We start from the raw sequence: 13,645 nt of genomic DNA on the forward strand, positions 1-13,645 counted from the left end.
CACTCATGCTGCTTCAGGCAACATCTTTCTCTGGGGGTTCCATTCCTGAATCCCTAAAAGCAGCATTAATGTCTGTTAGGGTACTTTTGGCTACAAGTAACAACAATCAATTCAACTAGCTTAAACAACAAAAGGGATTTTGTTGGCTTGGATAGCTAAAGTCCTGAGGTCCCTAAATGGAAGGGCCCTCTTTCCCTGCTGTGACTCCCAAGTATCGGCTTTGTCCAAAGCCAGCCTCCTGCATAGCAGGTGGCAAGATGGGGGCAAGATGGTGGCTTCTGGCAGCAATTGCCATTCATGCTTCCGGTTCACAAGCAGTGGGAATAGAGAGCTTAGTGGGAATGACCAGCTTAGGTCATGTGCCTACCCCCTAGCCAATCATGCTGGAGGGACTTAGGCCAGCGCTGACAGGCTCTGGCCAATCAGGGCCCAGCACAGAGTGATAACTGGGAGAACTCCAAAGCCCACCACCAAACTGTCTCTCAATGGGCCCGTGCCTTTATTCCTCGTCTTGTTTCCTCAGAGGCATATCATCCCCCAAACATCACTCCCGTAATAGCCTTCTTTTCATTTTGGGGGAGAGGTTCTGTAGTGCACCCTGCCCATGCCCTCCACCTCGCGCTTCCCCTCAAGGCTCAACTCTCGGGAGCGCAGCCGGTTTCCCTAGACGTACACTGCTGGTTTCTCCCTTTCTGGGGCAGCAAGGATCAGTGGAGGCACCAACGGGAATCAAGCTCAGGCTCTGTCAGACAGCAACCTGAGGCTGAATCGAGGCTCACTCCAATAACCTGTTCCTGCCTCACTGAGGCTAATGTGCCTTGGCTTCAGACTTCAGGCTGTCCATGATCAGATTATTTTGATTCATCCACCCAGACCTCAAACAGCCGTTTGTTGGAAAAATTAAGTACTGCGCCCTGTTTGCCCTAGCTTCTGATTTCTCTTCTCAGAGCACACACACTTCCGGATAACGTCACCCCCAACATGGCCTCTGTGGACCCCTCCCCCAACCGCCTCTCCAGCCCAGCGCCTCCATTAGACTTGCGGCCCCACGTGCCCAGGTCTCAGCAAGTTGGTCCATCCGGATGCTCTCACAACACACGAGCTCGATATGTCTCCTTGGAGCTGGTTTTCCTCCAAATGAGGTCCTACTTGGGGATCCCCTTTAAGTGTGGATGATGCCATTGCTCTTCCGGGTCCTGGCAGTTTGGGCTGTGTCCCTGTTACCAATCAGGGGTGTCTCTGGAAGTATGGACAGGTGCACCCGGGTCTCATGAGGGGGCCAGGACTTCTGAGGGCTGCCCCAGCACCCAGGCCAGTGCCCTGTCTTGGGGGCTGCCCAGCTGCTGTGTTAGCAGCATGATGGCAGTTCTTTAATTAGACCAAGCAGGGTTTTCTTGGTCGGGGGTGGGAGGAGGTGTGTGGGTCTATTGGGGGAAACTAGGTCACCTGAAAACCAGCAGTCAAGAGGGAGCTGTCCTGGAGCCCCAGCTCCAGGGAACCCGGAGGGGCGAGCCGGGTGGAGCTGGCAGGGAGAGCAGAGTTGGAGAAAATATGCCCTGGCCCCCTTTTTTGGCCCTTGGGAGACGTTGTCCTCGCCTTTCTCCAGGGGGCTGAGCAGTTGTCCTGATTCCTTCAAGTGAGCAAACTGTCCAAGCCAGAGAAGGCACAGCAGTTGAGTGCCTTCTGTCTGAATGGGGCCTGCAGGAGGGAGCACTGTACTAGGAGTCAGGCCCAGGGTTCAAGTTACTGCTCAGTCTCCGTATCCTGTGACTGTGTCCCCCACTCCCTTGTGCTTCTGCTTTGTCATCCATCCAATAAGCAGGGACCATACCTGTCTTTATCCTGCTGTACCCTAGCCCTTAGTCCTAGCATGTGGTAGACATCTGAGAAATATTTGTCAGATGAAATAATGAGCTCATAGGAGTGCATCTCTTATAAGATTGTTGTCATTGAGGGTCAGTGGCCAGGTGTTCCCCAAATGCCAACCACTTACAATTGTTGCCAGCACTAAATACCATCATCATCATCATCATCATCATCATCATCATCATCATCATCATCATTATTATTTTTTGCTACCACTTAGCAAACTTTCCACTGGAGTCGATTTATTTAAAAGGAAAATTTTCTATCACTCCCATAAATAAACAGTAACTGTGAAACCAAATCCACAGGAAAAAAAATCGTGTTATTGTATTCTATCCTAGACACAATTGCTTGCCCAAGGCTATGAGCAGGAGGTCTGTGTTCTCTTTGTTTACAAGGGAAATTGACATGGTTGTAAAGATGTTAAAGGAGTAGCCCTGAACTGACACTTCTGGATAAAATCTGATAGATTGAAAAAGAAGTGAAAATGATGTAACTCGCTCTCTCTAAGTCCATGTTATATTAAGCCGTGTCCTGTACTTTTGAAAATTCCCTTGGGGGAGGGGTTCTCTTTCCACACTTAGGGAAACACCTGGCTGGGATAATGGCTGAGGAAGTTATTGGAAAGGATTAAGAGTTTTAACAGAGCTGCTGGTATGATTATTCTTATCTTTGGTTTTAACATGTTTTTGGTAACTCCCATTTATTAGGTGAGGAGTGAATACTTAATAATGAAGAATTGAGTAACCATCTGTGTAGAGAAGCTTAGGGGCGAAATAAATTGTACAGAATACTTAGACTGATCTGACATCAGTGGACATTTTATTGTCTGGCCGGTGAGGGAAAATTTGCCGTCTCCAGAGATAGCTGCTGGGCCACAAGTTCTTCTTCAATTGCTTATTGGACAGCTCTGGAGACCGGGTGTCTGTTCTTTGGGTGCACACCACTGCTCTCCTATACCGTGGTCCTGTTCTTTATTGAGGAGACTCATAGTTCTTGTGCAGATTGGACCTCTGGGTATTTGGAGACTGCTGTCTCATTCTGCCTAAGACAGGACTTGCAAACTCAGGTGACCAGAGCCAGCAAGTGATGCCAATTAGTGAAGGAGGTCAGGTGGGAGTCATGGGAGACAGTGGGGACTTTTGGAAATCAGAGGGATGGGCCCTGTCTGAAGGGGACAGTTTTACTCCATACCTGCTGATTGTTGCCATTAAGCCCAGCATGGCCAGGTACTGAGATGTTTGAAGAAAAGCTAAAATTTCGATTTTGGATATAAAATCTTACAGTTTTAAATGTTAGCAGTGAATGACAATATCGTAAAACATGGTGTGGACCAAAACCCAACCAACCAACCAACCATCCAAACATGATGTGGACCACAGGGGACTTTCTGGTTGCCTGGCCCTGAACCCCCAGTTGCTCACTGCTGCCTCCTAGACTTCTGTTCAGTTTGGGCTGGGCAGCCCCATCCACTTCAAGCGTGATTGGTGTGTGTTGGTTCCCAGAATTCCCTTCACGATGGTCAGCCCCTCTGCGTGCCTTTGAACAATGCCAAGCTCCTTCTCAGCCCATGTCTTCTCACCTGATGAACTCATCTTTGGAGATTCAAATCAGTTACCTTCTACTCTGGGGAGCCTTTCCTCATAACCCCAGGCAGACTAGCTCTTCCATTTTCTAGCTGTGTGATGTTGGATAGGTTAATTAATTTTTCTGTGCCTTGGTTTCCTTATCTGTGAAATGGGGATGAAAATAGTACCTATCTCATTAGGTGGTCAGGAGGATTAAATTAATTTAGAGATATGACAGACAGACACACTTGGGTTTCCTAGAAGGCAGAGCTGGTCCTTGATCCACCTCTAAACCAGGACTCATCACAGGGCAGATGTTCATTAAGTGTTTGATTCTTTGAGGAAGTGTGGAGAAGTAAAGATGTGGTCCACTAGTTCCCAGTGAGTTCTGATGTCATGATGATACAGTGTGGTTGTGAATTCACCTCTTCTGAGTTCCTTACTTTTAAAAAGCAATATCTATCTAAAAGGCTAAAAAACAGTCAGCACACCAAATTCTGGCAGAGAAACTGGATGGTCCATACACTGCTGGTAGGAATGAAAAATGGTACAACCACTCTGGAAGACAGTTTGAAAGTTTCTTTTAAAACTAAACATGTAATTACTGTACAACCCAGCAATTGTACTCTTGGGCATTTACTCCAGAGAAATGAAAACTTACGTTCATACAGAAACTTGTACATGAATGTATTAGCCCTAAACCGGAAACAACCCAGAAGTTCTTCAATGAGTGGATGGATAAACACTTACATAAAGTGGAGAACTACTCAGCAACAAAAAAGGGACCAACTGCTGCACAAAACAACTTGGGTGAATCTCAAGGGATGTTGCATGAAAAAAGTCAATTCCAAAGGTTTTCTTTTATATAACATTTTTGAAGTGACACAATTCAGGAGATGGGGAATTAGATTAGTGATTGACAAGGGCAAGGACAGGAGTGTGTTGGTAAAGGGGAAGAGGGATGCTTGTGTGGTGAACTGTATCTTGACTGTAGTGGTGGATACACAAACCTAAACAGGTGATGAAATTGCTTATAACTACACACACACATGCACGCACACACACACAGAGAGAGAGAGAGAAATGAGTGCTTATGAAACTGGGGAACTCTGAATAGATAGGTTGTATCAATGTCAGGTTGTTGGTTTCAGTATTATACTGTAGTTTTGCAAGATGTTACCATTGGGATAAATGAGGTAAAAGTTGCAGGGGATTGTTCCATAGTATTTGCTACAACTACATGTGAATCTATAATTATCTCCAAATAAAAAGTTTAATTAGTTAATTTAAAAAGCATTGCAAGATATTCAAAACAAAAGAAAACAAAACAAAGGAAAACCAAGTGTAGTCCATTTGTTTCCTGCTCAGCCTTGCCATTGGCTTACATTTATCCTTGAGATCAGGTCCACTCAGATCCCAGGAGCCTTTGCCCTCTGAATATTGCCAGGCCTACCCCTTCCGCATTCTTCCTGTGTACCCTCAGGGAGCGACCTGAAGAACATTCTGACTTAGCCTGAGCTCTTGAGGGTCCAGATGATGGTTGAATCCTGGTCTTTAGCTTCCTGAGGATGGGTGCCCAGAGTGAAGCGGGGAACCTGAAAAATTAATATCACTTGCTGAATCCCAGGGCTATCCTGATCCCCTTGGTGACAGCGAGCATGTCCACAGCACACAGACGTAGACCTATAGCCAGCAACCTGCAGTTACCCACCAGCCTCACCTGTGGGATTCCCAGATGCGCTGCATTTCCGTGCCCCTGTTCTTTTTCCTCCAAGCTTGTTGCTCTGTGCTAGTTAGGCGTATAACTCTTTTGGCCAGCTCTTTTTCTTCCTTGTAAATTCTGGGAGGTGGATACAACATTTTACAGATGGGAAAGCAGGCTTAGAAAGGCTCGAGTTGTTCCAAGACCCTTTCCCTGAGTGTCTGAGAGCCCAGAGGGTCTGTGCTATGTGAAGACAGCGACCACTTGGCTTAAGACTCTGAAATTTTGTTGACCTCATGTTGTCCAGGAATTGATGAGAGCAAGAGGTGTGAATTTTTTTAAAAGTCATCCAAAGAGGAAAACTTCAACTAAGATATCTTAAGTCCTAGGAATTCAGCAATGATCAAACTTTGTGGTCTTAGGACCCTTTTATACTCTGAAAATTAAGGATCCTAAAGAGCTTTTGTTTATGTGGATTATCTTGGTATAATATTTATCATATTATAGATTAATAGAGACATTTAAAATATAGTAATCTTAGCTTTAAAATAACAATAAATCCCTTTTAACAGTAACCCCCCATGTGTTATAACAATAGAACAACCTTATATGAAATTACAATAGAACCTCCAAAAAGTGAGGATTATTGTGTGATGGTGATGGAGGTCTTAATGCAACAATGGTAATTATATTGCAATATATGTGTATCAAATCAACACGTTGTACACCTTAAAACTTACACAGTGTTCTAGGTCAGTTATATCTCAATTAAAGAAAAAAAAATAGGGGAGAAAAGAGTTCGTAACCAGGGAGGCGGGGGTGACGTAATCAGATCGGTTTTGAGCCTGACAAGCGTGTCCCTCTGTGTCTCTCCCCACCTGCCCCACAGGCCCCAGCATGAGGCCCCAGCCCCGCCGGAGCCCCCATGCTGCCCCGGCCCCCGGCACGCCGTGCTAGCCCCCAGCCAGGGCGCGGGGAGGCGCGGTGGCCATGGCCAGCCACGTGGACCTGCTGACCGAGCTGCAGCTGCTGGAGAAGGTGCCCACGTTGGAGCGGCTGCGCGCCGCCCAGAAGCGCCGGGCCCAGCAGCTGAAGAAGTGGGCGCAGTACGAGCAGGACCTGCAGCACCGCAAACGCAAGCACGAGCGGAAGCGCAGCACCGGCGGCCGCAGGAAGAAGGTGTCCTTCGAGGCCAGCGTGGCCCTACTGGAGGCCTCGCTTAGGAACGACGCCGAAGAAGGTAGGTCCTTGTTGATGGGTGGCCGCCCGGACCTCGGCGCCTCCTGGGCAGGGTTTGGATTCCGGATTCTGCGCAGTGGAGGGGAGAGCTGGGTGCGTCTGGCCCAGGCCCAAGTTCGGGCAGCCCTACACGTCTTAGGAGGTGGGTGGATGTTTCTCAGAAAGGGTCTGAAATCTGAAGACTTTCATCTTTTTTTTGGAAACAAGAATTTCAGCCTTTGGCTAGTAAATCCTAATTGTCCTTCCCTCCCAATATTTACTGTCAGCCCATTTCTTGGGCATTGCCATTTCAGATACGGCGGTGAACCCATGGGATCGGGTTTCTCTCCTCCGAGAGCTCAGTACACGTAGGACCTTGCATTTCCTGAGTCCCTCCTGTGCGCGGCAGGATTATCTGCTGGTCCGTTTTATTTGGTCTTCACCGCAGAGGTGGATGGTTTAGAAGGGTGGTTAACGGCATAGGTTAGATGATCCAGGTCTAAAACTGGCTTTGTCAGTTATTCCCTGGGTGACCATGGCAAATAGGCAAGTTGCTTCAGCTCTCGGTACCTTAGTTTCCGCCTCTGTAAAATGAAGGATAATGATAGTATCTGCCTCCAGGGCTTTCTGGGAGCGTTAGAGAATACCTGTAAGCTCTTGGCATGCTCCCTCCTACTGTGTAAGTGATTAGTATGTTTCATTTTATTATATTATGACTGTATTTCACTTCATTATATTTCTATACATTAATAGAAAGTTACATACAATTTTACATATAATATATAATTATATATAATATAAACTGAATATATAGGGTGTCAAGAAAGTCTGGAAACAGACAATGTACACAGCATTGTCTAGGATATTTTCACTCTATAGAGGGAATGAGTAAGTACACTCTTATAATGGGCAGCAAACCCACAAGGCTGTGAGGCCAGGGACAAGAGCCTAGATCCTGGGAATTCTGATCCCAGCTCTGTTCCCTTGGTCAAGGTTCTGAATCTCACTGGGTCTCAGTTTCCCCAGTCTGTAAAATGGGTATCATCATACCTGCCTCTTGGGTATCATGATATCTGGATCATAGTGTGCATCATCATCATCATACAATTAAATAAAATATACAGGATATCCATAAAACCTGGAATCAGAGGATCCACGATTTGACCAAAGCCCTCTTCTGTGAGCGTGCTCTGAAGGATGATGCCTGCCCACTGTTCCTCTGAGATGTGTACATGCGTCTCGTGTCCCCTTAGCATGCTCTGGTCCCTCCCTGTATGCTGAATCCCTTCTGCCTGTCCTTGGAGGAACCTAGCTGTGTTTCCTGGGTCTCTCTGGCCTCCTCACACCCTCCAGACACTGAGTACCAAAGCAGTAAGTGGAAGAACTGAGAGGTGGAGGCATTTACCCCAGCAGGATGTTGGGGTTTATGAACATTTCTCCTCAGGTTCTAGAACTTTCTGAGAAGCACAGTTCCATTTCTGCCCTGGTTACAGAGTGCTCCGGGAACTGAGCAGAGAGGCATTTCTGGAGCCACTCAGCTGGAAACAGTGCAGCAGAGAGTGTGGGGTGAGCAGCCCCTGTGAGAGAGGCATGAAATCTCAGGCTCAGGACAGGGCCCTGTGAGGCTCCTTCCCACGTGTCATTTGCCGGGTGATGCGGCAGGTCCCTCCCACTCAGTGGGTGGCATGTCATGATGTCTGATTTTTGTCGTGGGCGGTGGTGCCTCAGCCCTCCTTTCACACTCATTTTCCACTCCCTTCTCCCCTGACAGATTGCCCTTTGCCCTCACTGAAGGGGCTTTGCAGAGGCTCTTGTGAGCCGGATGACATGCCTCCCCCTCCCCCACCGCCCCTCCTGTGCTCCCACCGGTACTGGTTAGAAGGAGCACTGGGCTTCGGTCCAAGGTCCAGGAGCCGCTAGGCCTGCATGTGACCTTGCACAGCTTGTTTCACCTGTCTGGGTCCAGTTTCTTAATCTGTAAAAGAGGTTTTTTTTTTAAATTGAAGTATAATTGATTTACAATGTTGTGTCAGTTTCTGGTGTACAGCATAGTGATTCAGATATATATATATATATATATATATTCCTTTTCATATTCTTTTCCATTATCGATTATTAGAAACTATTGAATATAGTTCCTTGTGCTATACAGTAGGAGCTTGTTGTTTATCTATTTTGTATATAGTAGTTTGTGTCTGCTAATCCCACATTCCTAATTTATCCCTTCCTGCCCTTTTCCCTTTGGTAACCATAGTTTGTTTTCTGTGCCTGTGAGTCTGTTTCTGTTTTGTAAATGAATTCATTTGCCTTATTTTTTTTAGATTCCACATATAAGTGATATCATATATTTGTCTTTCTCTGTCGTCTGACTTACTTCACTTAGTATGATCATCTCTAGGTCCATCCATGTTGCTAAATGGCATGATTTCATTCTTTTTTATGGCTGAGTAGTATTCCATTTTACACACACACACACACACACACACACCCCACATCTTCTTTATCCATTAAAGAATGGATGTAAAACGGGTTTTGAACACTAGCCCTCAAGGGTATATGGCAAGAATTGGACAAATCCTGGATGTGACAGCTCTTTAAAAAGTGACCCTGAACCCTGCACCAGCATAATGATCATTGTAACACACTTTTCCCTCTTCTTCCTCCCACAGAATTTGATGTTTTTAAGAACCCAGCTATGTTGTTCTTGTAAAGATCAAACAACATAGAAATGTACAGAGAAAAAGCTCCTCCCTCTCTCCCCTCTTCTTTCCCTCTTTTCCTTCCATGATTACTTCTGCTCTGAGTTTGAGGTGTTTCCTTCCAGGCATTTTCTCCACTGAGCTATGTATTTATAGACTTGGAGAACTGTAGAGCTAGTTTGTGGGTTTTGTTTGTTTGTTTCAGCTTTTATGTAATTGATGACATAGTGGATACACTATTCAGTAGTTTTTCTTTTTTTTCACCCAACAGTATATCTTGGAGGCATTTTCATGACAGTAGGATGGAATGGGATCTACATCTTTCTTTTTAACTGCTTCGTAGTATTCCACAGTATGGATTCACAAGACTTTTTCAACCAATTCCTTTTTGTTAGACATACCAGTTTTTTTCAGTAGTTTTGATTTTGCCACAGTGCATGTTTTGCGCACACATGCAAATGTTGATCTGGGACAGACATTAAATTTGAATGAGAAAAGTGCTAGTAAATCCCCGGGGCTGGTCCCCTGGCTCTGGGGACAGTCAAGTGAGCGTGGAAGGCCAGAGCACCATGCCCTGTGGCAGGCGGTGGGGTGGGGTGAGAGGCGCCCTGGGGTCCACAGGTGTCTGGGTTTGAGTCGGGGTGGAAGCTGCCAGCAGCCAGCAGGCGCTGTCACCAGGCTATGCTCAGCTTCTTGGCAGCATGACCGAGCCCATGCTCCCAGCAGGCTGGGGCGGCTTCTGCGTGCTGGTGGAGCGGGTGTTGGGGAGGCTGCTGGGGCATTAGCTTGCAGCGGGATGGGAATGTGGGGTGGCAGCTCCCCCGCTCCCCTGAGCTCACAGCAGTGGCTGAGTCAACCTCCTCCACCTACCAGGGCGATGTGAGTCATTCCTAGAGTGAAGGCAGAGCTGAGGAACTCACTGCATTTCCTTCTCTGGCTCTGCAGCGCTTTCAGGCTAATATCCAGGCACCAGGGACCCTCCGTGGCCTTGGACTTGCCTGAGCCCCACTCTTATGTTCCCGCTGCCCAGCATCAGCTTGTGCTCCAGCCACCTCCAGCTCCTCCGGCTTCCTCCCCGTGCCCTGCGTCCTCTTACCTTTCCGCCTTGGCATATGCGGTTCCCTCCATCTGGAACACCGTCACCCTGACTAACTCCTACACCCTTCAGGTTTTGGTTCTGTGTGACCTTCTTGGGGAGCCATCTCTGATCTTTTTCTGTACCCTCTCCCTCATCACTAGGTAGAGCAGTAACTCAATACACAGCTGCCATTTCCTGAGAGGCAGTGCAGTGTCGTGGTGAGAAGCATAGACTCTGAAACTAGTTGTCCAAGGACTCCCTGTCCCAGCTCTGGCTGTGCAGCCTTGGGGAAGTTAGTTAACTTCTTGGTGCCTCAGTTTCCCCATCTGTAAAAATGAGGATTATATGATACATCTGCTTCAATTTAACCCCAATTGGGTTGACAAATGTGGGAGTGGTATGGTAAGAAGAATATATGTGAATTGTTGTTATCCTGTGTTATTTATTATTCTGCACTTACTTAATCTCTTGTTAGCATATATTCTGATTGTCACCATTATTATTATTATTATTATTATTATTGTTATTATTATTGTTATTATTATTATTGTTATTATTATTATTATTATTATTATTATTATTATTTTGGTGGGGGGAGGTAATTAGGTTTATGTATTTATTTGTTTTTTTAATGTAGGTACTGGGGATTGAACCCAGGACCTCATACATGCTAAGCATGTGCTCTACTGCTTGAGCTGCACCCTCCCCCCTCATCATTATTATTATTGATCAAGTACTTGCTCTGTACCAGATAAGCCCGCTTTACAGACATTATCTCAGTTAACCTTCACAGCTACCTCTGAGTTAGAGTCAAACCCCATTTTTTTTACTTTAAAATAAGTTTTTTTAGAACTTAAAAAAAATTGACATATAGTTACTGTACAATATTATATAAGTTAAAGGTGTACAGTATAGTGATTCACAATCTTTAAAGGTTATACTCCAGTTATAGTTATTACAAAATATTGGCTATATTCCCTGTGTTGTACAATATATCCCTGTAACTTATTTTATATCTAATAGTTTGTATCTCTTACAGGTAGAGCATCAAACCCCATTTTTAAAAAACCAACGCTATTGATGTGTAATTGGCATATCAGATTTGCCCATTTTAAGTGTACAGTTCAGTGATTTTCAGTACATTTACAGAGTTGGGCCACCATCACAACTCAGCTTTAGAACATTCCATCAATCCCCAAAGAAACTTTGTGTCCAATTTTAGTCATTCCCAGTTTCCACCCTCACCCCTTCCCCAGGCAACAACTAATCTATTTTCTGCCTCTGTGTATTTGCCTTTTCTGGACATTTCATTTACCTGGACTCATACAATGTGTGATCTTTTGTGACTGGCTTCTTTAATTTAGAATGATGTTTTCAAGGTGCATCCAGGTGGTGGCCTGTATCAGGACTTCACTCCTTTTTATTGCCCTATACTATTCTGTTGTATGGATTTTTTTTAATCCATTTTGTTTTTTTATCCATTTTGTTTATCCATTCACCATTTGATGAACATTTGGGTGGTTTCCATTTTGGGTTATGTTGCATAATGCTGCTAAGAACATTTGTATGCAAGTCTGATGTTTAATTTTAATTCTTACTTTTTATTGAAGCGTAGTCAGTTTACAATGTTAGTTTCAGATGTACAGTAAAGCAATTCAGTTAAACATAGACTATATGCAAGTCCTTTTGTGAACGTATGTTTTCATTTCTCTTGGGTAGTTACCGAGGAGTGGAATTGCTAGGTCACGTGGTAAATTTATGTCTAACTTTTAAGAAACTGCTCAGCTGTTTTCCAAAGTGGCTTCACCATTTTACATTCTCAAACCTTATTTTAGAGATGAGGCCAGTGATGCTCCGAGAGGCTAGGTCCCTTGCCACGATCTCACAGGTTTTAATGTCCGACTCGGAATTCGAACACAGACGCATTGTCCCTGAAGGACGTACTTTTAACTTCCCAGCAGTCCTGGCACCTCTTGGTTTTTTTTTTTTTTTTTCCCCTAGAAAATTAGAGAACTATTCACTTGTGGTTCTGATCTGTGCCTCTTTGGGCTGTAAGGACGCTGGTGTTTCTGCTGGCCTCTTGGCCCTTAGTATTGGGGGTCCCCAGATAAACTCTTCAGCCTTAGCTATGACTTCTTTCCACAGCCACGTGAGCCAGCCTCTCCTGAAACCACCAAACATTTAAGTTGTCAGCGCTTCTGTTCTTCCCTCAGACTGTATAGAATTCTTTTTATGGAAACTGTTTGAAAAAGGAAAAAAAAAAAGTTTGAGTGGTTCTTCTCTGGCCTAATTTTGACTCTTCAACTGTTATTCTTATGGTAAAGGTTTTCAAACTTAAAAAAAAAAACAAACCAGTGGAAACTTTTCTTTAGATGAAATATGATGCGGAAACCCAAAATGTAAAACACATGAAAGAACTATTCTGGCTGAGGTGGGGGGAGTGGGTGCTGGCTCCTCATCCCCTACTCCTCCCCCCACACCCCCACAAATCTCTCCCGAAGCCCCAGGTGCGTTGGTGGACACCTGGGCCCTGCAAGCCAACCTTCAACCATTGACTCATCTAAAGCACAGCTCTGACTTTCACTTTTGATGATTATGAAAGGGGAAGTTTCTTTTCTCCTAATTATAAAACTAATGCATCCTTGTTTGTAGAAAAGTTTACAAGTACAGAAAAAAAAACACACCGAGAAGAAAAGAAAATCACTCATCCTCCCAGTGAAGAGCAACAATCATTGATAATATTTTAGTGTCATTGTATCGGTCAGAGTCCTGATCGGAAACAAAGATCCCCTCACATGGGATAATCTGAGAAAAGTTTAATGAAGGGACAATATGCAAAGAGTTTAGGGCAATAGTCCTCCACCTTTTTGGTCCCAAGGCCCCTTTATATTATTAAAAAAAAAAAAACTGAGGACCCCTAAGAACTTTTGTTTAACTGTCCTGTATCACTATTTACTGTATTGGAAATTAAAACTGAGGAATTGAAATAAATATGTATTCATTCAGTAAAACATACAAATAACTTCATTATCCGTTGTACTAGTTAGCTGTTTCTGAGCAGACGAGTTCAAAATTTAGCAACTTCAAGCAATAAATATTTACCTCTTTTCACAATTTCCTGTGAGCCAAGAATTCAGGGGCAGCTTAGGGTCAGTGATTCCAGCTCAGGATGTCTCAGAAGTTTGTGTTCACCTAAAGGTTTAACCGGGGTTGGAGGATCCACTTCCAAGATGGCACATTCACATGGCTCTTGGCAGAAGGCCTCGGTTTCTTGCCATGTGAACCTCTCCCCAGGGCTGCTTGAGTGGCAGCTGGCTTCCTTCAAAGTGAGTGACCAAGACATAGAGCGAGGAGGGAGCCACAGCACCTTTTATGACCTAGCCTTGTAAATCACATACCATCGCTTCTGCCATATTCTATTCATTAGAAATAATTCATTAAATCCAGCCTACACTCAAGGGGAATGGAAGTATTTGGCTCCACTCCTTGAAGGGAGATAGTTTATAGACATGTT

At 44.9% G+C, this 13,645-nt stretch overlaps 1 protein-coding gene across 1 annotated transcript in view; it reads left to right on the forward strand.

Moving 5' to 3' along the window:
* PPP1R16B (protein phosphatase 1 regulatory subunit 16B) overlaps nt 1-13,645 on the forward strand; it is a 93,783-nt gene that overhangs the window by 19,301 nt on the left and 60,837 nt on the right. The window contains exon 2 of the mRNA XM_032462298.1: nt 6,026-6,376. Within this exon, the coding sequence (XP_032318189.1) occupies nt 6,127-6,376 (250 nt within the window). The 5' untranslated portion in view covers nt 6,026-6,126. The remainder of the gene's footprint in view (nt 1-6,025; nt 6,377-13,645) is intronic.

This window comes from Camelus ferus, chromosome 19 (assembly GCF_009834535.1).
Source record: "Camelus ferus isolate YT-003-E chromosome 19, BCGSAC_Cfer_1.0, whole genome shotgun sequence".
Classification (NCBI taxonomy): Eukaryota; Metazoa; Chordata; class Mammalia; order Artiodactyla; family Camelidae; genus Camelus; species Camelus ferus.